We start from the raw sequence: 25,923 nt of genomic DNA, 5'->3' as shown, positions 1-25,923 counted from the left end.
CAAGCTCACAATGCGTCACATTACGACGCATTGTGAGCTTGTAGATCATTTTCAAATTACCGAAATGTATATAGGGCTGAAGTGGGTAATGTATGTTTTTAATATTTGCCTCTGAGATGTAGTGGAGTAGAAGTAAAAGTACAGAAAATTGGAAAGTAAATATACCTCAACATTTTAGTTTTTTAGGTACGGTACTTGAATATAAATGTACTTACTTTACACCACTGGATAATGTGCACGGTATCACTCAAAAATATATATTTTTGATCATAATGTCATATGCCAAATTCTAATCGTGTCCCACTAATCCTTAATAATATCATTATCTCTCTCTCTCTCTTTCTGTGTGACTGTGTGTGTGTGTGTGTGTGTGTGTGTGTGTGTGTGTGCGTCCGTCCGTGCGTGCGTGCGTGTGTGTGTGTGTGTGTGTGTGTGTGTGTGTGTGTGTGTGTGTGTGTGTGTGTACATACACACATATAAATTCTTCTTCTGATTCCTGATCTTCTTCTTAAATGTCATAGGTCTTGACAAGGGTTTATATCTGTGAATGTGAATAGACAATGTACTTTCCACTTTCAGTTTGACTGCTCACACATGTACTGTATGTAGCCTACTGATCTTTGGTTTATGGGTCAGCCCTGCTCTGTGGTGCTGGTGGTGAGGAAGAGGAAGAGTGTAGCCTACTGAGAAAGATTGAAGTGTATTAAGTGTGTCTTTAGTGTTTATATTGTAAATCCTTTTGTGGAAGTGTATTATAAATAATTCCAGTGACCCAATATAGATACTGCCTAGCCTGACAAGCTCACTCCTACCATGGAAGGTGTGGGCTTCAGTTTTAACAATGAGTAGAGAAGGAATAGATAAAGAATGAGGATAAAGCAGAGATCAGCACCAGAAAATCTTCCATTAAAAAGATGATTGTTTTAGCTGCGCACAAGAATGCATGGCCAATAACAAAACTCACAACTTTTGTCATAGCCCAATACAATCAATAAAAAAAAAATGCATTCACAATCACATTATATGTCACAATGCCTGTAACTTGCAGAGTTTGGTACTGTGTACAGCAATGTTTCTCAACCAGTGTTTCAGCACCCACAGTCAGATTGCAAGAATCTCCCGGACCCGGATCAAGTGAGTCCCGACTTCATAGTGAACATAATTCTGGTCCCAGTGTGAAACCAGTGGTGAAACACTGCTGTATGACTCTCGATCTTCATCTTAATGGTTATTGAAATGTGTACCACCAAATGAAATTACACCTCTTTAGTTAGACATCCCACAAAATGCAACAATAACCCTTTTCATTGGAAATATTCCCAAACTACTACTTCCATAAAATCCTGCATGTGTTCATAATCCATTTGTAACTCTGAGTGTACAAATGTTACCAAATGGACCCATAATTACCACTGAGGATTTTACTGTGTATACAAATAACTTCTGGGATTAACAACATCTATGCAATATTATTTGACAGCACCATAAAAAGAAAACAACCATAGGCTTAATTGCTATTTAGCACAGCAGTAAATATGCTAAAGCATAGAGATGATTGCCACTCTTAAACCGAAAATAAGATGGACAGTAGTTGGCACGTAGAAAAATAAATCCTGCAACATGATACAGTATTACAGTGCATAACTTAAATATTAGAAACTAACACACACGCACACACATGCGCGCACACACATGCGCGCACACACGCACACACACACACACACACACACACACACACACACACACACACACACACACACACACACACACACACACACACACACACACACACACACACACACACACACACACACACACACACACACACACACACACTACTGCATCATCTCAAAGAGTGCATCTGATCCAGATTTTCATTTTTAGGCACAGTTAAATGGGCCAAAATGTTCATAAACACAATGTACTAAAATATATTGAGCAACATCGAGGTCCCCATGCTATGGCTTGCTATTTTTTTCAGTCTCCCAATCTAGGCCTATTTTATTGGACCATGGTATTACATGTCATGGTCTGGTTCCTGATTTCTATGTACGGCGCACCTGATACCTGAGGCAACTTCATTCTCCTGACACTCCCGTTCACATCATTTTAGAATCACAGAAACATCTGGAGTCTATTGTGGTGACCTTTGTACTTCATACGATTAGCTGCTGTAATGTTGATGAACTAGGAATTCATGCTGATTCTACATTTGCACTTATAAGAGATTAGGTACTGTAAATGCAGGAAGATATTTTGGTCTCACAATGAATCATGTCATAATTACGATAAAGAGTCTACTATTTTCTTAGAGATTTAGCTACTGATTAATCTAGTATAGTATTCATTCAAAATTACTTTCTTGTCTTAATATTAATAAAGTCATATTGGTCCAAAAAGTTTCAGGCACCTCCAAAGGCAACATAAATCAAGGCAGGATTATATATTAAAATAAGTAAAGTATCTTCCTTAAGTACCTTCAAAATGTTCAATGTTCAATGCATTGAACAGGTTATGTTCAATGCTCTGTACAAATACTTTAAAATCAAAAAATCTCTTAAATTAAAAGGGAAAACAAAACAAGATATTGTGATGTTTAAAAGACGGCATTGCAATGCAAACATATAGAACCATCAGTTGATGTAAACCATATGAAAGACTGGAGGAGGACCGTTACTTACAGTGTATTAAACATCCTTCCAGTCCCTCTTTCAGCCATGATTAGGTGTTTACATAAGCTGGTGGTTTTCAGATAGGAGTTCCAACACATCAGTGTGCTACATTTATTTCCTATCCTTGCTGCAATGTCACCACTATAAAGGCATTTCACTTTGTAATGAATGATTAATGAGTGCTGCTGTTTCCTTTCATCATGGCCTTGAACATCTTTGTGTGATCAAACTTGATAATCCACAGTCATATTATTATCTTTAGGTACCTGCAGTTGGTAGTAAGTTTATAAGAACAACTGCCCAGTCAGATGTAAACATGTTAACCTTCTTTGAATGGCATTAGTAACGATAAATATTTCAGTGCATCTTCTCCCCCTTTTGGCTCCAGAGATTAAAAGCCATGCTTTTTGCATGCTCTCTTAAAGTGTCTTTCATTCAGTGTTCTTCATCTTTATGACACCATGACATCATTGACTATATCTCTTTGGCCAAGGAATGCATCATCCAGTTCACCTTCGTCTTCCAGCTCTCCCGCAGCGCTTCGTTGAATTTAACTTTGAAATTCTTCAGTGCCTCTTCCTCTGATTTTCCCAAAGCTAAAGAATCCTTTTGAAAAGAAAACATTGTTACACTGTACTGTAATCATAATCATCATCATCATCATCATCATCATCATCATCATCATCATCATCATCATCATCATCATCATCATCATCATCATCATCATCATCACCACAGTCATTATCACAACCATCATGATCACTTCATCAACTCCATCATTAGGTTTCATTTCATACCTTTAGATATTGGATATCCTTGAAGGAGGAGAGCTCAGGCAGGCCTGCTGCCTTCATCATAGCGAAGAGGTTGACAAACAGAGTCCCATTCCGACACAGGATCTTATAAGCCTTCTCACAGCATTCCCTGAACCTGACATCACACAGACAAACAAGACAAAATCATTTTCAGAGGCTGACACAGCATCCAATAACCTACAGACGGCAACATGGCATTTAAAAAATGATGACAGCGTTCTACAGTAGCTGTACCTCTCAAACTTCTCACTGTTGTTGGTCCTTCCTTGTTGGATGACATGGACAAAGTCATATGTCAAAATGAAAGGCACACGTTCCCTGTTAATCCCCAGTTTCCTCTTGAAGTTCCCCAGGAAGTGCCCAAAGTCGATGTGGAATAACTGATGAACAAAAGTGAGGAGTAATAAATACCAGTAGCCTGGTATCAGCTTCTATTGCTACTCAATTTAAATCTTCATTGTCTTGAAACTGAAATTTGGTTTGCTGTAAGGATTTCCAGTTGTTTTTAGCTTTTGAAACTCATTCTCTCTTGTGAGTATTTCCAGAGTAACATTCTCCTCTGGCATATAAGCATTGATTTAGATATCAACCCTGTAGCAAGTAACGTAAAGCAGGCCAGGATTACTCAATGTCTGAGATTTGATGATTCTTTAGTGGAGAGGAGAGATGTTTTTTAAATCAGCTTGAACTATGTCATGTGCATGAAAAACAACCATATACATTCAGGATTAGCAACAAAATGAAATTAAGTGATTTATGCAGCTAATGTAAGGTCGCCTCCTTGTGGTACAAGGGGGCTACTTGTACAATAAACATTATGTATGCTCATTGACAAACAAAACATTCCTATTGAGGAAAACATCTCAGTTAAAAATCTTACCTGTCCAGTTTCCCTGATCATAATATTGTCATTGTGACGATCTCCAATGCCCAAGACGTAAGTAGCTACACAGTAGCCAGCACAGGACAGTGTGAACTCCTCTATTGCTTCATCAAGTTTGTCCCTGCCAACAAATACATCATAGACTATACATGAAATATTTTGGTGCAATTATATATTTTGCCAAGAAATCATTTTAATGCAAAGCAGGCTTATTTTTTCAAAAACACACACAAAAAGGTTAATATCGTCACTGTCGGGTGGAAATTGTAAATTTGTATATACCGTTCAACGCTATTGAACACCCTGTGTAAAAAAAAAATGGAACCAATGAAAAGTATCAAAAAGCGCCTCTGACAAAACCTCCCAACTCCATTGGATCCTCAAACTGTCCGTCAAACCATGCAACTCCACCCCCTCTCCTCCTGCTGCTGTGCCGTTCCACAGCCCAATGCAGTGAGCCGACACAGACAGATCTGCTGCGGACATAAACAAACTGTAACGACGCAGGGTTTTCTGCCCCGTAATCTGTTAAAACTATGCAGTGTACCTGTTTATCAAACTTAGCACTGACGCTAATGTTATGAAAACAATTAATTCTATTTCTAAAATCTATGAAGTGTTTAATGAGGAGAGCAATATGACAAGAAAGGAGTTCATAGCATTTCTCTCGCTAGTTCTACTGAAACTCCAACTCTGTGAACCCCTCTTTGCAGAAGTTATTGTAATATTGAAAGTCCTGTTTATTATTGTAGGCCTATATAATAAGTGTCATGAAGCATCAGGGCATTAATTCACACGTGATGCATTCTGGGCTTGGAGATCCATTGTCAGCCCCCATTTGAAACCTCTCCCTCTGCTGCGATTGGCGCTATTGTCAGGCGTCAGCTGTTCGGACAAAACTCCTATCTCCACTTGAGCTGGATTTGGGTAAAGTGGTGATAATATAATGATACATGCAAGTATCTGACAATATATAAAGTCACTATAACAACTTTGATGAGGCAGTATTGCTTTGTTTTAAAAAATATAAGGTTTTCTTCATTTCCTGAAAAACGTATATTTAGTTTTTTCATTTCCTGAAAAATGAGCGTTTTGGAGTTAACTGATTGCGGCCGGACAGCAGAGATATTTGTGTGTACATATATATATATATATATATAGTAATTTGCAAATAAGCACACAAAGATACACACATGCGCGCAAGCACACATTCACAGAGGGGTTCCTGAGGCCAGTAAATGATTGACTGCCCTGTCCTGTCATGGCTGCTCTAGACGTGCGTGGGGTTTATTGTGTTCAGTCATTACGCTGTTCTACCATTTGCAGGTTCAATTTGGAGGCTCCTGCATTGCAGACTAATTACCAAGCTGTTCCGTCTGGCAGCAGACCGGGCCTGACCTGGCACAGACACTGACTGAATCTGTGTTTTTCTTTTAGCTCAAAGGTCTGACTGTACCTCATGCTGTTTACATTTCTGTCCAATAAAGTATTCAATGCTCCTGTTCTTGGAGCTTAATGCAATACTGAAGAACTTTAGACTTAAAAGCTAAACATTCACTTTCTAGGATAAATAAAATAACATAAAAAAATATCCCCTCAACAAGCTTATGGTTTCTTATCCAGTCTTATTTTGCTTGAATCTATTTTGAAGTACACTTCTGAAGTCCCAACTACACAAAGACAAAAGTTACCCATAGCTACGAGAGGGATCAATACTAAGGGTATAATTAAGGTCATGTCGCTGAAGCATATACGACATGGTGAAAATGAACCCATGTTCTTACTCACTCGGGATTCTTGGATTTGAGCCAGTTGAGCAGAGCGTCCTTGTTGAAGGCAGCGGTGGCAGCGCTGTTGCTGTTGTTGCGTTGGATGTTGGCGATGGTGTCAGCGTTTTTCACCACCTCGATGAGGCCTGCCTTGTTTCCAGTGGACAGGCAGCCGTAGGGGATCATCCTGCAAGTGGAGAGAGAGACACGTTCACATTCGAATGACCACATGACAGGAAACCTGTCACTTCATGAGGTCCCGCAGACTCAGGTAGAAACGCTGCTCCACAGTGGTTCTCAAATTGTTTTATTTCAAGGCCACCCAGTTTGGTATGTTTTTAGGCCACGGACTCCCATATCTCAGAGTGTACAGATAGAACTAAATAGACCCTTATGGCTAACAGCGGCATATACTGTACCTCAGATCCAGGCCCTCTTTCTTCCAGAGGTTCTCCATCAACCGGATCATCTGAAGGGTCAGCATGTCTTGTCGAAGATCTGGAGGGAGGTGCAGTAATGACTAATGAGTTTAGATTTAGTAAAATAACATGATTCTACACATTAAAAGGCCCAATCTGGGCTTATTTTCAATTTATAGGGTTATATTGACACACTTTCTGTGTTGATTTGTTGATGGAGACTATGCTATTCTGTATTCTCTGTATTTCCCCCACTATAAATCAAAATATACAGTACCAGGTCTGTTTTACTTTCCATTCTGTAGAAATAGTTTTTTAAGAGGGATTTAAAACAAGTGAAACAAGTGTTCATCTCATCCTGTCTCTCACCATCCCCATTCTTGAAGATTATTCCCACTGTGTCTCCCTGGGTCGACCTTTTCTTGTACATCAACCACAGCGGCTTCATCTTAGAATCCATGAACTTGCATTTGTCCACGCTGCAACAGCAAACACTCATTACACAAACAAACATCAAAGCAAAACATTTATAATAGAAAAGATAACAGATAAGAAACATTTTAAAAAGATTTTCACCCCAATCTTAATTAAAAAAAAAAGTCTATTATTTCATTTAAATTGATTACAATGACTAGCTTGATTAACTGTAGCACCCCTACGTGTGTGTGTGTATGTGTGTGTGCATGTGCGTGTTGCTCCAGCACATACTAGATCTCAGAGAGGATGATGCTGGGATTGAGAGGGGACAGCAGGTCGGACAGGGCCTCCAGGTAGGCCTCCTGTTTGATGACCAGCTTCAAGTCCTCCGCGGTCGTTTTGCAGGAACCTGACTTGACAAAGTCACTCAGGGCCTTCATTTTCATCAGGGCCTCGTTCTGTGTTGAATGGAACAAGTCAGGAAAATAATCACATTTCACACACCAGACTAGTGTACAGTTTATATAATCCATTATCATATTTTCACTGTGGTTTTGTTTTTATTATCCTGTTTGCTTAATTTTTTTTTTTTAATGTGAAATTGATCTCTAAACTCACTTCAACTAAACTAAAGTAAACTAAACGTAATCTCCCTAGACAAGAATTTAACTAAACTAATTTATACCGAACTGAATAATTTTCCACCACACCATAGAACTGTTCTGAGAATGGTTAACCGTTTCAATTGCATTTCCATTTGCAGAATGCTTTAAACCATGCCCAGTTGGCACTGTTTCATAACCATGCTCAGCGCAGCCAAACCAAACCAGTGGGAGTGCTTAATGACGCAGGTATTTAATTATTGGTTTTAGGCCCTGTGGTGGGAAAGCACTCTTGAGAATAAACACAAAAGGCTACTCTGAATGCATGTCTGACTATTTACTACTGCCAGGCAGTTGAGGACATTCAACGATACATTTCCAAATCCACAACTATTCATAGAACACAAGTCGTTGTCACCTAGACACTAGACACTCAATTGCATGTTATGACATCGTTGGTTACAGGATATTCAGGTTCTCAATGGTTTTGTACAAACATGGACTGGTCCTCAGCAAAGCACCTCCATTCCAATGAAAGTAGGGATCTGGTCAAGTCATATATTTATTTTGATCGGTAATGGCTAAGCCTGACCAATCACTGCAGTCCTTCTGTCATATACACAACTTTCAACAGGAAGACAGAAATGTGTTTACTGTTTGGTAGCAGCTAAACCAAAGCAACTGACCACATGTGTAAATATGTAGATAATTTCAGAGACAAGAAGAGAGCCTGGAGAGAGTGGGGGGATAACATGCAGTAAAGCGCCTTGGGTCAGAATTGAACCAGGTTCAGCTGTGAGAATGACTATATCCTTATTTTTATGGTACAAGCAAGATGCAGTACAAACTAAAGCTTGCCTGGCCTAAACGAGGGTTATTTTGCTGACAATCGATAAGTGTGTTCAGGTTTTAGTACCCAGCATTGGCTGTGTAATAGCGTGGGCTCTCTCTTCTCCCCCTCTCCCTCTCTCTCCATCCCTCCCTCCCTCCTCCTCTCACACTCCCTCTCTACCTCTCTGTGGAAACACAAATGATAACCACCCGCACAACACTGTCACAGAACAAAGTGGTGCGGTTTGGCCTCAGAATGGTCATGACAAAGAGACATTAAACTTGAACCCTAGCATTCCTATTCTGGGGGGAACATTCGCCGCGTTGCGATGCGTTGTGAGCTTGCAGATCAGCTATTTTCTGCGAAGATATTTCGCATAGAGCAAAAAGAGGAGGGTGTCTAGTGTCTACTCTCTAGTAAAGACCTGTGGGAGTGGTTAAGCTACTGAAATGAACTGAACTGCTTGTTGTAAATGTTTTGGTGCTTACCTGCTTGGTTAAGCCCTTGATGTGGCAGATGTTTCCCCTGCAGTAGGCCTCTAGAATCAGGCCAAAACGCAAACTCACTGACGCTACGTGCATCTCTGACCTACAGCAAAGATCATAGCTTCAGTCACATTTTCCACTCACAACCGAAGATGTCACAACCTACTGTAATATCTTCTATTGACCTGAGTTCAAGGGTCAAAGAAATTATGTTTTATCAAGCACAGTAAAAACAGAACGTGCAAAAGGTATACTGTGTATGCAGTTGTTTAACATAACCACATTTTTATTTTAGATTGCATAGTATACACATTAAAAAAACATAAAAATACAGAAAATCAGACCTGAGATGCCAAAAGAGGAAGTGTCCTATCCTCTTATTGGACAGGGCTCTCTCTAGTAGGAAAGTGGTGAGGTCACAGTCTAAGTAAGACTCATATTTCAAGACCTGGACAAGCTGCATTAAATACTGCAGTAGGTCATCATCACTGGAGACAAAGGAAAAAAAGATGTTGCTGTATATATGCGACAGATATATGCGACAGATATGTGACATCTGTTCCATGTGACAGCACGCATGTGTGGATGTGATTTCCTGTGATTGTGTGTTTATGTGTGAAAGTTTGCACAGAGGGATTGCAGCTGGAGGTGTTTCTGTTTTAGCTGTATAGTAAGTAAGTAGTAAGTAGGCATGTAACGATTCACTCAACGATACGATTCGAATCACGATGCTAGGTTCACGATACGATTTTTCACGATTTTTTTATACAAAATAATTTTCCAGACAAATGAGCGAAAAATCTTTTCACAAATCCAGCATTTTCTTCTCTCTTTTTTACTCGCCCTCTGCTGTTTGCATCACGTTAAATCTTTTAGTAAATCGATTTAAATTGTCACCAGTTTGAATCGTTTTTAATCGATTTGCGATAAATCGTTACATGCCTAGTAGTAAGTATAGTAGCTATACTACTCAAGTATGTTGACTATAGCAGTGGTTCTCAAACATTTTCATGTCAAGGAAGGGTCCCCATGTGATTTGTCTGCGGACCCCCTTCTGAAAGGTTTTTGTGCCAGGTACCACCAGAGAAGATGTATTCCAATTATTACTATTTTTCAAAATCTTTTGAAAATAGTCGATCTGGGGCGCCGTTGGCCGAGTGGTTAAGGCGTGTACCACATAGGCTCTGATACAGCCTGACAGCAGAGCCTGACGAACCGTCCACTGTACTACCAAATAAAGGCATAAATAGCCAAAATATATATTAAAAAATAAAATAAAAAATAGTCGATCTTCAAGCTCACAGCGAGTCGCTATGCGATGTGTTCTGACCTTGTAGATTTTCTAATAGCCAAAGTATAAAATAGGGTTAAAGTAGATAACTGTTCCTGATTTTGCTGGGGACCCCCTGGAACCCCTCTTTTTTCAGAACCACTGGACTACAGTATAAGGGTGTATATTTCCCAGTGAGGCACAAGAATAACAGGTATTTAAAAAGAGTGGCAGCATTGTATGTACTGTACCTGAGCTTCCTGAGGCATCTAATAGTGAAAGAACGGACTGCTGGGTCGGGAAAACTGTAGTCTAAGAGCTCTAATGCATGGAGGGCGGCGAGTTCAGGCCAGTTTCTCAGTAAAGTCACCATCTGTGGAGAATCAAATGAATAGGGCTGGACAATATATCGATATCATATCGATGTCATGAGCCTAGATATCGTCTGGGGGAAATTGTCATACATTGTCAGAAAATACTGAAAAAAGCCAGATCTACAAGCTCTCAACACGTTGCATTGTGACGTGTTGTGAGCTTGTGAGCTAGCGGCTATTTTCACTTTTTAGGAAAAAAGAAAAAGATAATTCATATCATCGTCACAATATCAATATTATCGTCAACATATTCATATTGAAGTATCATATTGACAATATTAACATATTTTAATATTTGTCCATATTGCCCAGCCCTGCAAATGAGTTACGGTAGGTATTTTCTGCAGAAACATATATTGTATGGAAGTAAAACGCTGACTGAAGAAGATAGAAGGAAGCTGAGAAAACAAGGTTTCCGCATTTTGATTAATTCAAATATATTTCCCAGGCCAAAATGTGATGCCTGTGGACTGTTGTCTGTAGCTGAAAATGACTCATCACACAAATGTCAGAACATTAGATGTTACATTAGATTATAGTCAGTACAACACCAGAAAATGTATAGCAATATTATTTCTTTCCGCACTTTTCAACAATGTACTACTTCCAATAATTCTCATATCCCTTATGGATTTTGAGATGAGCTGTTTGGAGAGTTGCATTGGTGTTGGGTGTAATCAGTGTAACTAAGCATTGTCATTAAGTGGTTTCACCTCTTACATACCTGCGCTACATCCTCTTGTTTATTCCACTTGGTGATGAGGAGCAGTTTGGACAGATTCTCCGGGTAGCGTTCTTGGATATCGCCACGGAGCTTCCACAGGAGATCCTTCTCATCCTCAAAAACCTCTGTGTGGTTTTTGTTGTCCATTATCTCTTGGAGCTTTGTGTGCTATGGAGAGTGATGAAACCAAAGAACGTGTATAGAAATTAGCACACTGTAGTGTAGAATGCTTTGTGGACAGAAGAAATCAGTTATTATTTTTCTTATTATTATAATAAAAAAAAGTAATATAACACATATTTCCACTTACTTCTTCTTTAGTGGCGACAACAATATCACCATTCCTCGCCATATGACTTGTCTGAAAATAGATTTTTTTGTATTGTCCAAGACAGAAATATGTCTTTGACTCATAGACAGTCTCCAACATAAAAATACAATAAAAACATTTTAGGGATTAAAAACAAAATACACCAATAAATAACAAGCATGACACAGAAAAGTTAAAGTGCACATTGTTGGACTGCGTAAGTGCTTCTTGTTAAAGGAGTAACCCAAAAAAAAAAGACTTATTTTCTTTCAATTACATAAAATTATTGGCTTAGGAATGCGACAAAAACAAAATGATTCGATATACTGCAGTGGTTCTCAACCTTTTTAATTTCAAGGACCCCCAATCACCTATCAATTATTTTTATTTACATTTATTTACTTATATGAGGTCAGCATTACCAGAAACTAATGGCAGAGGTTTAATTGGGTACATAAACAGGTATTTGAACTAGATGGGTATTCTGTACCTTGTCGAGTGGAGGGTAATAGAGAGGGTGAGGCCGGATGCTGCAGAAGCGAATGAGGAGTCCAGCTGCACTGTCAACATTGGGGTTCTTCTCTACTGTTCCCATTGGGTTCAACAATTCACTTTTGTCATCTGGGGATACAAAATGTAACACAGAACATTGCAATAAATGTTCTGCTAGAGAACAATAAAAACCTGTTGCAAAAATGTTGCATTTTACAGGTTTCCACAGTCATCTGATCTTAGCCACTTGAATCATAGCGTCTAGGGATGTAATGATTCACTTAACTCACGATTACATTTCCTGATACCAGATCACGCAAACAAAATCTCATGATTTGTTGTTGTTGTATTCCTTTAATACTGTATTTTATTTATCTAATCTTTTCTATATCAAGTTAAAGAATGGTTCAGATTCACAACTTTACAGCTAAAGCCTAATTTATACTCCGTAGTACAACAGTGACGCATGCAAAAACAACAACAATAAAAAAACAAAACAAGGAGAGCAAACTAGATTCTGTACTTAAAAATAATATTGTGATTGACTGATTTGAATCGTCACATATTTGTATCGATAATTATAGGAATTGTTACATCCTTATTATGGGGCAAACCTTAGGTGAAAAATCTACAAGCTCACAACACATCTCAATGCAACACGTTGTGAGCTTGTAGATATTTAGTGTAGAGCGAACCAGGACGGGGTCTAGGGTGGAGCACCGGAGGACTCCAGTCAACTAAGTATTGTTTTCTTCTTTACTGTAGACGCGTAGATGTGTGGATGTGTGAGGTTCACAGTGGATGTGTGAGGTTCACAATGACTGTGTGTCTCTCTACAGTGTTGCCAGGTAGTGTGGGAGCATTGTGAACTGTGGTTTTGATCAAGTTGAGTAAATTTGACTGAGTGTGAAACTGCCCACCTGTGGTGTCGCAACAAACAAGGCAGCATCACAGTGGCTTATAATGAGTGTATGAGCTGCTGCTGAGAGCTCAAAGAAGCTCCAGTGCAAGCCAGATGTTTGTTAGTGTTGGTACCCACCTGCTCTGCTGTGCTACGCAATGTTACGTATAGTTTTATGTGTTGGGCATCCGAGTCAGTAAATTACATCAATGCTGTCATAACTAACCCTAAGTAGTTCTGTCAGGTTCTCCTCTAGACTGTGGAACCATTGGCGCACTTGTCTGTATGTTCAAAACTGAACATGGTGGAAGTCTTTTTATTTTTATTTTTATTGTGTTGTGTTTTTGTTGTGATATGGATCTCCCTTGGGTCTGAAATAAATATTGAATTGAATTGAATTGAATACCGGGAACAGATGGCCATGTGGACAGGAGGAACTCTCCGGTCTTCAGCTGGTCCTTGTAGTCAAACACCATGGTGTTCACCCAGGCAATTGGACAGTCCTGGTGGTAGTGGGGTGGGGGAGAGGAGAAAAAGAGTGACTCATATTTCATATTTCTTCTTTTGTAAATCTACATGAATTTGAAATATATATGTTTTCCTTTAAGCTAGTATTCTCCTACAGAGCAACAACAGGATAGGCTTAAATCCCTTGATGGTTATTCTATGGATTACCTTTTTTACTCATTTGTTTGTTTTTGTTTTTTTAACAGTATTCTGTTAAACACAGTATCAATGAATTGACACGATTTCTTGATAAATTGATTCTTTATAATCTACTGTTGTTGTACAACAGTGTCATGTAAATATAGTGAAAAAAGTGCATTGTGAACGATAGATCGTTCTAATCATCAACTATAAATGATGACATAAACAAAAGGGAAATAATACATGCATGCAAAAGCAATGTAAAAAACAAGCTATGATTTAACATCTGCAGAACATGTGTAATATTTTTAACCGCACTCTGGAAAATTCCAGAGGGCTCTTCAGAATGAACCCACCAGTTTTGAAATGAATAACAGAATACAAAATGTCTTAGACACAACTCATTCTTGCATCACCCGAATGCACCTTGACTTGAAAAAACATTTCTGCTTTGGCTGAGGACTTCTTCAAAGAGAAAACATGTTGTAGACCATATATTAACAATGGGGAATAATTATATTATGTACGTCTGTTCTAAAACCCATAAACATGTAAACTTTATTCATGATTTTCTTTTGGATTTAAACAGCACAATCAAGTACTAAAATTAAAGCCAGATAAAATAAAATGTATTACAGGGATACTTTGAATTTAATTATTCAAAAGATGGAAATGAATGGATACAAATTTGGGGAAATGTTTCTCAACTGAAATGTCAAAACAAACGTGAAAAATAAACCTTAATTTATACTCAGTTGTACGACGGCATCGCTTGCAGACAAGAACACATTTTCAAGCTAACGATGCGTTGTTAGCTTGCAAATCGGTTATTTTTGACAAGCTACACCGTCATGCGATGGAGTGTAAATTAAGCTTAACCTGAACCAACAACAACAACAGATGAAAACAGAGCCGTTAAAAGAAAACAAGCAGCAATGGCCAAAATAGATCAACTTTCGTCAGCCTTTCTGGTGTCTGGCCGAGGGCACTTCTCCTTCGGGAAACAGAAGAGAGAAGTAGCTGAGAAAGCAGAAGCGATGTCAAACGATGCCCGCCAAAAACACACCTGGGCACTCGCCTCTCCCACAACAACAGCTGCTCTGCCTCAAAAACAAAACTGAATCAGCCACCATGATAAAAGGGGAAGTTGCTGTTGTTGTTGACTGTGCTTCAGAGTGTATTGTGTGTCAGGTCATGTGATGTCGAGCAAAGCTTTGGGCTTTGCCAACAGAAGCTTTATGTTCACTATTGATGGATTATTATTATGACACAAGCGTACAGTATATGCTCCATATATACATATATATACAGTATACACACACACACACACACACACACACACACACACACACACACACACACACACACACACACACACACACACACACACACACACACACACACACACACACACACACACACACACACACACACACACACACACACACACACACACACACACACACACACACCCCTACAGGAAAGCTTTATGCTACAACAGGAAATTAAAACGTTCCCAAGTGGTTCTAAAGGAAGGCTGCCCTCAAAAAGAAAGCTACTGTCTTTCGTTCAGTCAGACTGAAGCCTGAGGAGGACTACACCTTACAGGTCAACAGAACGTGGGGAGTTCATCTATGGGAGCCACCATCTCTGCCAGTTTAAAGTGAGTGAAGAAAATGTCTCTCCTTCTTTTTTGTTTTTCACACAGAATCTTAAAGAGCAAATAAAGAGGAACAACAAGAACAATAGATGAAATTGCATCGTTTTTTTTTATCTTAACACCTAAACCTTTCTCAGAACAGATCTGTGGAGATGGATAGCAGATTATCTTCACAGTTCACAGTAGTCAAAGTTGAATTGTAGAGGGGCGGGGCCACAGCATATCTACATATGGCAACTGTGAAAATGCATTTAGAATTCCATGAAATGCACTCGGATCCCTTCCTTCCTTCCTTCTTTGGAGCGTTGACAAGATAAAAGACTAGAAGCGGATGAGACGTTAACCGCAGTGTTGCCACTGAACACACTTGCACAACCCAGACACTGCAGCAAAACACACCCACCTACACAACACACTACACATACTACAGACCAGAGAGGAAGCATGTCTGTTTGTGATTGCTAATAGATTCACACCCACCAGTGAAAAACATGCTCGCTTGCTCACTCTCTCTCTCGCACAGACACACACACACACACACACACACACACACACACACACACACACACACACACACACACACACACACACACACACACACACACACACACACACACACACACACACACACACACACACACACACACACACACACACACACACACACACACGTGCACGTGCCCACACACACACACACATAGAGTTTGAAAACCACATGGTGTTAAGCAAATCGGTGTTGCCTGGCCGAAAATAACGAAGCAAAAAAGAAAATCTGTTATATTCAACTAGCGCAACACTGTCATGTGACGAAGTGTGAAATAAGGCTTAAGTGCAGGCGGACTTACAGCTTTCTTATTCTTCTTTTTGGTGCCTCTGGGCTTCTTGGCCTTCTCAATGACAGCATAGAGGGCGAAGCACAGACGGCTCATGCGTGGCAGGTCAGCCACATTGATGTCAAACTCCAGCTTCTGGTCCCACAGTGGCTCGGAGATTACTGCCACTTCCGAGCTTGTCACCACCTTACAAAGCAACTCACTGCCATGGAACAATCCAGCCTGGACCACAAGCTGCAACACACGCATACATACAGCATTGCTTACACATTATCATTGACAGTTTAGGCCTGCAGTTCCTGTATCTTTCAAAATATGATTCAAAGGTCTGGTTGTTTATTATAAGGAGATCATGAATGTCTTTCGCTGAAGTGTATAGTCTGTCAAAAATAATAAACAACCAAGAGATCCACTTTGTTCAGACTCAAGATTAAATCTTGTGTGAGCAATAATGCTTGGCCCATTACCAGTTTTGATTCAAAGTCAGACTGGAACGAATCCAGCTTTACTAAATATATGAGTGGATACTCTCCCCGGGGATATTTTTTCAGACCTTGGCCTTGCCAACCGTAGCCATGGCTAATAAATTATGTGACGGGACAAATTTGCCGTGAGTCATGATGGGGCTCAGAGGCAGCAGCCGGAAGTGCACTTACACTTAATAAGCCACCTAAACAGTAACACAGTTAGTTATGAAACTGGATCAAAAAGACAAACGCAGACACACATTAACCCAGATTTGTGCTTTCAATATTATTCTTGTCTGTCAAATTTGTGAAATATGTCCTTACAAAACGGAAGAACTTTGCAAAGGTCAGTGAAACGAAGTGGAAAACATATTGTTGTAAATATCATTGTGTTCATCAAGCATGTGCCCAAAGTTTCTAACAGACATTTGCAGTGTACTGTAGTTTCACAACTTGAACAAACATAAAGGCAGTTTAAAGATAGGCCAGGCCCATAATGCCTATCTGCAGTAGTAACGACATCCATCACTCTTATATAAAAACAGAAGTGCATTACAGGCGAGACAGAGTGTGAATGCTGTCCTTTTCTAAGAATCTAGGCCCCACAATGATACGTGAAAGTCAGATAGGCCCTCCCCACTTCCTGTTTTGAAGTTTCAACCAACCGCCTCGATGAATTATGGGAAACGTGTGGTCAGGGACATGTGACCCTGTCATTTACATGTCAAACCCTCTGTTCCTACAACTGAAATTGAGAAATTGGTAAACAAGCAAATGCTACTCTTCATTGAGCAGCAAAGTAAGAAACCCACACAAAACCAACCTTCATTCCTTCATCCGCATTGACTCGGCTGCCCTGCACCAGATGAATGTAAAATGGCTCATTAATGGACCACAAAGATGAAGTGTTTTGCTGTTGAAAAGAGAGAAAAGAGAGCAGTGGATATTACATTTTCCTACAGTATATCCTTTTATATTTTCACTACATTCGTGTTTACAGTTTGGGCTCACAAAACAATTTCTATCATTACATCTTTGGGCACAATGACGAAATAGAAAGGCAAAAAACATAGGATGGTATTTCAAAACTAACTTTAAAAAGGAAGAGAAACGTATTCTGAAAGAGGATGATGCTGATTAAATCTATTTGTATCAGGATCCAAACGATATCCACTGAAATAAAAGAGAGACATATGTCCGATCATACAGTATGTCTCAAACTTCATAATGACTTACTTTTAACACTTTGGATAAAACACAATCGTACTCTTGACAGAACCCAGTAATCAATAGTAAAGTAAACCAAGCAGATGAGATATAGGCTCATGAAGGGAAAAAAAGAAAGTAAAAGGGAACAAGTAAATTATCAACATGCTGCTACATAGCAGCAAGTTTGGAGCATGCCAAAGTCCACACAACAGACCTCCTGGTTGAGAAACAACAGCTTCTCAAAAGACAGAGAGTCTTGTCCTGTTAATGAAACACGACTGTAGTTCAAGAGGCTAACCTCTCACCTTCTTTAGAGGCAGCGGTGGAGGTCTGTTTGAGGAGTGACTCTTGGAAACCTGGCTGCACAGGCTGTCCTGCTCCTCCTGGTATTTGGTGATGGTAGAGCGGTGAACCATGGTCAGATGGGGGTTTTCACCACTTCTCAAACAGGAGAAAATGTACTAAGGAAAAACAGAGATCCAGGGACACTGTAAACCCCTCCTCAGAATGTACATAGCACGTATTAAAAATGGGACACTGTATTCAAAATGTGATGCTTTTGGTTTGGAGTCCAGACAATGCAAACATTTTGATTTACTGTACTAGGCTACAGTGCAGAGTTTCCATATTTGTTTTATTTCTGCCATCTCTTCAGGGTGAACTGGATTTAGTGGAGTGAAGAGAAACAGAGAGAGATGGGGTGGGGGTGGGTACTAGTTGAGCCATCACTCAGTTCACCCTCAGATATTTCCCTGTCTCCACATAGCACTGGTTGACTCCTGGAGGCTGTTCATTTGCTGTAGGTTAATGCAGTCAAAATGTAATTATGTGTGGTTGGATGCAGTTCCCTGCTGCAGGGCTGCTATACAGATATGAGTCATCCCTGCAGGTAGCTGGAGTTTCAAAATCAACAGCGGAGTCTACTGCCACCAACAAGCTTGAGTCACCCCACTCTGATCTGACAACAAATGACTTTCATTTCAAGACACAATACAGACAAAATACCAAACAGACAAAGAGTCAACCCTGATGATACACAGACACAGACAACATCCACCAAGAATATAACACTTAATTCCCCAGACAAAACAGGTCACTGTTGTTGAGGTCACTCACTTTGAACTGGCATAGAGGATGGCTCCCATAGATGTACTCCCACGTTCCGTTGATCTGTAAGGTATAGTCCTCAGGCTCCAGTCGCACTGAACGAAAGACAGTGGCCTTCTTTTTGAGGGCAGCCTTCTTTAGAACCGCTGGGAACTCCCGAGGATCCTGCTGTAGCATAAAGCTTTCCTATAGCAAACAAAATGACCACGTATAGTAACTCAAAGAATTGCGCTGGAAATTATGATATAGATATAGATATAGATATAGATATAGATATAGATATAGACAGACAGACAGACAGACAGACAGACAGACAGACAGACAGACAGACAGACAGACAGACAGACAGACAGACAGACAGACAGACAGACAGACAGACAGACAGACAGACAGACAGACAGACAGACAGACAGACAGACAAAAATGTTCATGCAAATATACTAAATTGCAGACTGCATACTGTGCCCGAGGATCCTGCTACAGAGGAGAATATTTCACATAAATTCAAGCTGGTAGATTTGTCAGGTTTCCTGGCTAGTGCCCTCCGTCATTATGCAATGTATATGTGTGTGTGTATATGTGTGTGTGTGTGTATATATACTGTATATATATATATATATATATATATATATATATATATATATATATATATATATATATATATATATATATATATATGAGAAGGTTTGTAGAGTGGTGTTTGTGGTGTGGGAGGGGGATTTCCAGAGGCTGACTTGTACCTAAAACCATATTCCAGAGTGTGTCTATGCAAGGTAGAACCACAGGTTTCCCTATCAAAGGTTTTCTGTTTATTGTGGTTGACGCCCTATACTATCAAAAACCATTTGGTGTTCTCTGACTTACGGTACCAATAAAATACTCACCTCACTTTGCTCAAACTTGACATTGATGAAGATCTTTTTGGCGCTTTTTGACATCATGCTCCCTGGCACCGGCTGGGAGCATGGCTCCAAGTCACATGGGAAACTATACTCCATCCATTGGTCCCATGGCAACCTCTGTCGCTCCAGGGCTTTCTCTTCACAGAATGTTCTCATATTGGTCCGGAACTCATTCACTTCATGGTTCTTCTGGGCCTCAAAATCATGCAGACCTAGAACATAACAATGACGCAAATTATTCCCGGAGATGAAGAAGAATAATACAACGAGAAGGGTACAGTGCCGTAATTGTTTCAAAAGCTATAGAAGCAGTCGACACGGCAAGTAAGTTCAGCCTCAGACCAATTTTTTTCCGAAGCCATTGGATGGTGGGCCAGAACATAATCATTGGCTAATATAAAAACTGGAACTGCAACAGACTGCTTTATATACAATAATAATAACTATATTGCTATTAAAGTTAATAAATACAGATTTGTGTGGTATAATTATAATATCTACATATTGACAGAACTGCATGTGTAATTAAATTATATAGGTGGAGATAGAAATGCTCGCATAATAAGTTTGTGCAGGCCTAATCCTTGAATGTTGTACTTAGAGGACATTTAGTACATTAAAAAGGTTTACTCTCACCTAGGATAAAAGTATATTACGCATTCTTCAGGTGGGGGTAGATTTTCTATTTGGACACCATAGCCTATATGTGGGACTGTCAGATATTGTACGAAATAATTTGCAGGGCCAGATATTAGCACTGCGGGCCCACAAAATTAAGTATTACTTAATCTTAGGAATAAATCCAATGTTGTACAATGACAAAGAAAGTAATACCATATATTTGTAGATAAAGACCAAAAACTAAAACTTGGCTCAGGTTTGCAGCTGCCCAGTTCTGGGATTGGGGTTTATGCTGCTGTAGTCTCCGAAATGCACTGTCCCTGAAGGCTGACTGACTCTGACCTTTGCCACCAATCAAGAGGCTGATTTGTGTGTTGGTGAGCTTCTCCACTCGGTCACCCTCCCTTGCCACCAGCCTCAGGACAGATATGAAGGGCCGGACATCACATATTCGCCTGGATTCTTCCTCTAGCTCCTCCCTCTCAGCTGTCTGGTTGATACAGGTAAAGACGTATGCATCTGGGTTACCCAGGGCCCTGAACAGGGGCTCGCTGCTGGCGTTTCTCCAAACCATCTGACAAGAGATGAAGTCAACAATAAATTGCAAGCACCAGAACCTTACCCTGTATGTTGTTGATACTAGTACACAGTGAAGAGTTTTGTCCTTAACATGAAGGTAACTGATGAAAACAACTGTCATCTGTAGTGACCCTAACTGAACGCTCAACTCACCTCTTCAGGAAACACTACCCTTCCTCTCTGCCTGACCTACTTGTTGTTAACTAGTTGTACGAACGCTTGTTTTCTATTGCTGTATTGTTTATTGGATTATTGGATTGTTTATTGGATCTTGTTTAGTCGATACACTTATTTGTTTTAGCTCATGCTCATTTGATTTAGCTATTTTGTCTCATCTGTTTAAGGAAATAGGTAGCTGATATATTGCACTTTTACCTTAGCGCTAGGTATACTCTTGGTTGCTTGTTTTTTGCAGAAAATGCACTAAAGACTTCTGGTGATTAGTAGTTTTCATTCCCTACCTATGTTGAATACACTTATTGTAAGTCGCTTTGGATAAAAGCGTCTGCTAAATGACTGTAATGTAATGTAATGTAATGTAATCTGTCAAGTGAAATTGCCTTGTAGAAGTATTTCAGTTATTCTTCGGCTCAATATAAAAGTTTACCCTGAAGGTCTCAGATTTATTTAATGAGCTAAAATGATAACCACCTTTTGTAATGTAGCTCAATCAGGGAGATCTCTTCTCTCACACTTTCATATTGCACTTTGTTTATTGATGGTAAATCACCCCGAAAAATCCTTTCATCCACAACTTGAAGAAGAGCACTACTAGCGAATCAGAATCTGCCAATCTGCAGTCAGCCAATCAGGCGATTGGCATCCGTCTTTAAATATCACTGCCTCTCATCGTCACGTCATTCTCTTTTCAGCAAGCAACGAGCAACCCACCTCCATCCCCCCAGCTCCACCTCATTAAAATACATTTTCGGGAGTTGAGGTGGAAGGAGGTGCATCTGCACTGCCACCACCAACATCTTAGACTCAATGAGGGGGGGGGGGGGGGGTCTCTTTTATTCAACAAAAAACCTTTGTTTGCAACAACTTGATCTCTCCTTTATTAAAATGAGTGATGCTTCACAAATGTTTCAGAAGCATTCCTTCCTTGTCAATAAAGCAATCTCCAAAGACTATTTAATCTCTTAGCAGCTTCCAAGAGTATCATTACTTACCACAGCTAAATCAAACTGACTTAAGTGGCAGAACGGTTGGCATTCAAACTGGCATCAATGACTATAGCAGCAGATCTACCTCAGCAAAGACTCGGACATTTATTTTATATTGTGGACAGAAGCTGTGCCTTTCTTTATAACAGCTACATTACCACATAACATTTAAGTCCATTTTGACCTGTGTAGAATTAAAAGATTCAGATGAATCAATAATACCAATATCAATCAATGAATGTTTCACCAAATAAAAACATCCAAAAGCATATTATTGTAAATAATAACATTTAGCTACAGAGAGAATAATGTTTACTGCACTGTGCTTCAACATGTGATTGAATAATTAGAAAAATAGGGTAAAAATACTATGCTAATTTATAATGAAACATGACACTATAATCTAAGTTCCACTGAAATACAGCGTAATTTCTGGATATGTTTTTATTGGCTAAAAGGCAATTCCGTTGTAAGTGGGAAAATGACCAGGGATGTAGGGACCTACCTTTTTGATGTTTTTGATGGTGTCATTACGAGACACTGGGAATTTGAGGAAGATACCAGTTGGCAGGAGGAAGTCCATCATGATCTCCTGGTCCCCCTCCTGCTCCCACTCCTCCTGCATCCCATACTTCCCCGGGGGCATGATGACGGCCTCTCATTTACCGTCAGCACCACTGCTGCTCACCGGAACTCCAGGCTAGCCATTCATACAAAGGCAACACAGCCAGGGGTTTGGTTAACACCCAGTATGAAATGTCCTGGCTTAGTTGTATCTATATGCAAATATAAATATGTGTGTGTGTGTGTGTGTGTGTGTGTGTGTGTGTGTGTGTGTGTGTGTGTTTGTGTGTTTGTGTGTGTGTGTGTGTGTGTGTGTGTGTGTGTGTGTGTGTGTGTGTGTGTGTGTGTGTGTGTGTGTGTGTGTGCGTGTGCGTGTGCGTGTGCGTGTATTTATGATAATAGGAATTTGATAGATTGTTAATTAATTAATTTTCATAGGACTATGTTCAGTATTCTTTGTGCACCCAACACATTGCATTTGCATTCTGCAATAATGTATTTACAGAACAGGAAAAACACTATTAACCGAAAATGCTGTGCTTGGCTATAAAGGCCATAGTTTATGGGACATTTTCTTGCTATACACCTGACCTGATACATTTCCATATTTTCTGTTATGTCTTCTAGCAGTAGCCTACACTTTAGAAGCTATACATTCTAGAATAAACATGTAGGCTATTTATACAGTAGATTGAGGGCACTGCAAAAAAAAGCAAAATGGCTTATACACAATTATGTCACAAACTGTCAACACAGACATCCAACAAACAAGAATCATACAGGAAGGAAGAACTGAAATTGGTCTGTTCTTGGCAAATTTTGACAATTATTTGTATGGACAGAAAACAGGAATGGCAACTGTAATGTCCAGTGCTATAACATAACTCATACTGCATGCCTAGGCTACTTCATATTACGGAAAAAAATACTTAACTTTTCAATTAGGTCAACATAGGCTATAAAGCCTACATTATATTGTCTTCAACTTATTTAGTAGACCCATTTTACTTAAGACGCCGTTTATAGAAGTTATAAACGTGTAAAATGTAAAGCCTATAAGCCAAACAATATTATACACATAAGACCAGACATTTTCTTGGTTAGCAACAACGCGGGAAAAGATAGGCTATATATCCAGTTAGTAGCATAGTAATATGAGAATAGACCTACTGTCTAATTGAGTCTTGTACATGTGTTAGCCCTGGTCCAGAGCGTTAGTGAGTTCTCTCTAACGCCCTGCTGCCAGGCGTGCTGCTCTGCCCATAGACCGAAGATTCCACTGCCGTGCGAGGTCTCAGTCTTTAGTAAAGAAATAAACAAAACTATTTCGCAACTCACCGAAACAAAGGCAGTTTTGTGTTGTTGAAAGTCTATTCTCCAAGGTGGTAAGCCTCTCAGCACCCCACCTTCTCTGCATGCACTTTTTGTGCAGAAAATAAAATATGTCGGCCAGGTGGAAATTCTTGTTTTTTTACTCCACTGCGCCCTCTACACATCTGGTCGAGGTAAATTACGATTAACCAGATCTGTAGAGGGCGCAGTGGAATAAATAAAATAAGTTCCGTCTGCGGACATATTTTATTTTCTGCCAAAAAAGTGTATTGTACAGAGAAGGTGGGGTGCTGAAAGGCCTCCCACCCTGGAGAATGGACTTTCAAAAACACAAAACAGCCTTTGTTTCGGTAAGTAGCGAAATAGTTGTATTCATTTTTTTTTACTAAAGACGGAGCCCTCGGACGGCAGTGGAATTTTCGGTCTATGAGCAGAGCAGCGCGCATGTCAGGGCGTTAGAGAGAACTGACTATCAAACGCTCTGGACCAGGGCTATATATAAGCAAACCTGTACCATCAAATACTTGCCTCCGCTTTACAAGCCTTGCTGTCGGTTATCTCTTCTTCATATTCTTCAATGAAGAACTGCACTGCAGTCTGTAGAACGTGGTGGTGGTTGTTATCGTCTAATAATTATCCCTCCAAGGGACATAGGCTACCTATAGAAAATATAATCCAAAAGTATGTGTTTACTTTACCCAGATCTAACTGGACCACCGCGAATTTACAACGCAGATGAAATGATGTGGTGTGGTGGCGCAAGACAGTGCGTTGTCATTCGAGTAAGGATGTTGCACTGGCTGCCTGTTGCCACTGAGCTCTTGCTTGCTCTTTCATCCCTGGTTAACTGTTAACAGTTAGGGGAACGTCTGAACTAAAGCCCTCCCCTCACTCTCTCTTCTGAAATGAAAGTAAAACGAGCTCAATAATGTCCTACTCCTGTCCAATAATGTAGCCTACCTACCTACCCTTATTGCCAGTGGTGGAAAAAGTAGGCTACTGCAATGTTTTAATTAAGTACACGTATCAATACTGCAATACAGAAATACTCTGTTAAGTAAAGTCCAGTATTAAAAATGTACTTAAAGTATCAAAAGTAGAAAGTACTCATTATGCAGAATGTCCCATTTCTTGTTCAAAATGTTCAACACATGAACAAAATACACATGTTGTGAATTGTGATTGGCAGCTGAAATGTTTAGTGCCTATAGCTTGTTAAATAATTTGATATGCACCCAGCAATAAGAACTACATGAAGCTGGTTATGCTTAGTAGTAGGCTAAATATAAACACTGACACAATTCCCATGGAAAGTGGAACATAAACCACAATAGAAGTTTATTGCCTTAATAAAGAAAGGGGAAATGGAGGGACCAGGGTCATTGAAGGGCATGCGGTGCTATAAGTCATTTACTCTTAACTGCAAAGGAGTAAATTACATAATGTTGGTTGAACTTATGTTCAACAAAGGTATATGTTAATAAAATATATGCTAAGCCTCGGCTACAAATACTGGTCAAATAAATATAACTGGATCATTGCACAATGACCTTTTAAAGTTTGGTTAAAGTTATAGTCCCTATTATACACATAAAGTGTAGTGGACAATCACCAAAGAACTCCAACTTCTTTACTGAAAATGGTCTAAAGGCCATACAGCCATAAATGCAGCGACAAAACTCAGTCCAAGTTCTAAGCATGCCAAAGTATTTGTGAATGTAACCAGCTGATGAAAACAGGAAGTAATTGTGCAGATTAAGAGAAATTTAGAGCTGCCATGAACCCGCTCTTTTTACTGTGGGCCAAAGCCACAGGATACACTCTTGGCCCATATGACCAACAAGTGTCTTTGAGCCAGAGTAACTTAACT

General features: G+C 39.7%; 1 protein-coding gene across 1 annotated transcript; it reads right to left on the bottom strand.

The window, feature by feature from the left end:
- Nucleotides 1–901: 901 nt before the first annotated feature.
- On the bottom strand, nucleotides 902–24,857 carry pik3cd (phosphatidylinositol-4,5-bisphosphate 3-kinase, catalytic subunit delta). The gene is made up of 23 exons (XM_080445620.1): nucleotides 24,582–24,857; nucleotides 22,663–22,857; nucleotides 20,755–20,986; nucleotides 19,774–20,003; nucleotides 18,899–19,075; nucleotides 18,088–18,243; nucleotides 17,397–17,486; nucleotides 16,119–16,340; nucleotides 13,372–13,468; nucleotides 12,063–12,193; nucleotides 11,573–11,623; nucleotides 11,263–11,430; nucleotides 10,416–10,537; nucleotides 9,239–9,382; nucleotides 8,898–8,997; nucleotides 7,267–7,433; nucleotides 6,928–7,037; nucleotides 6,559–6,637; nucleotides 6,159–6,326; nucleotides 4,368–4,491; nucleotides 3,722–3,867; nucleotides 3,470–3,602; nucleotides 902–3,278 (listed from the first exon to the last, which is right to left on the bottom strand). Exons 2-23 carry the CDS (start codon nucleotides 22,801–22,803, stop codon nucleotides 3,147–3,149), a joined length of 3,120 nt encoding a protein of 1,039 aa, XP_080301746.1. The 5' UTR covers nucleotides 22,804–22,857; nucleotides 24,582–24,857; the 3' UTR covers nucleotides 902–3,146.
- Between the last annotated feature and the right edge of the window lie 1,066 nt (nucleotides 24,858–25,923).

This window comes from Gymnoscopelus braueri, assembly GCF_963280865.1.
Source record: "Gymnoscopelus braueri genome assembly, chromosome: 12".
Lineage (NCBI taxonomy): Eukaryota > Metazoa > Chordata > Actinopteri > Myctophiformes > Myctophidae > Gymnoscopelus > Gymnoscopelus braueri.
Note: the sequence above shows the minus strand (reverse complement) of the source record. Positions and strands in the feature narration are given on the sequence as shown.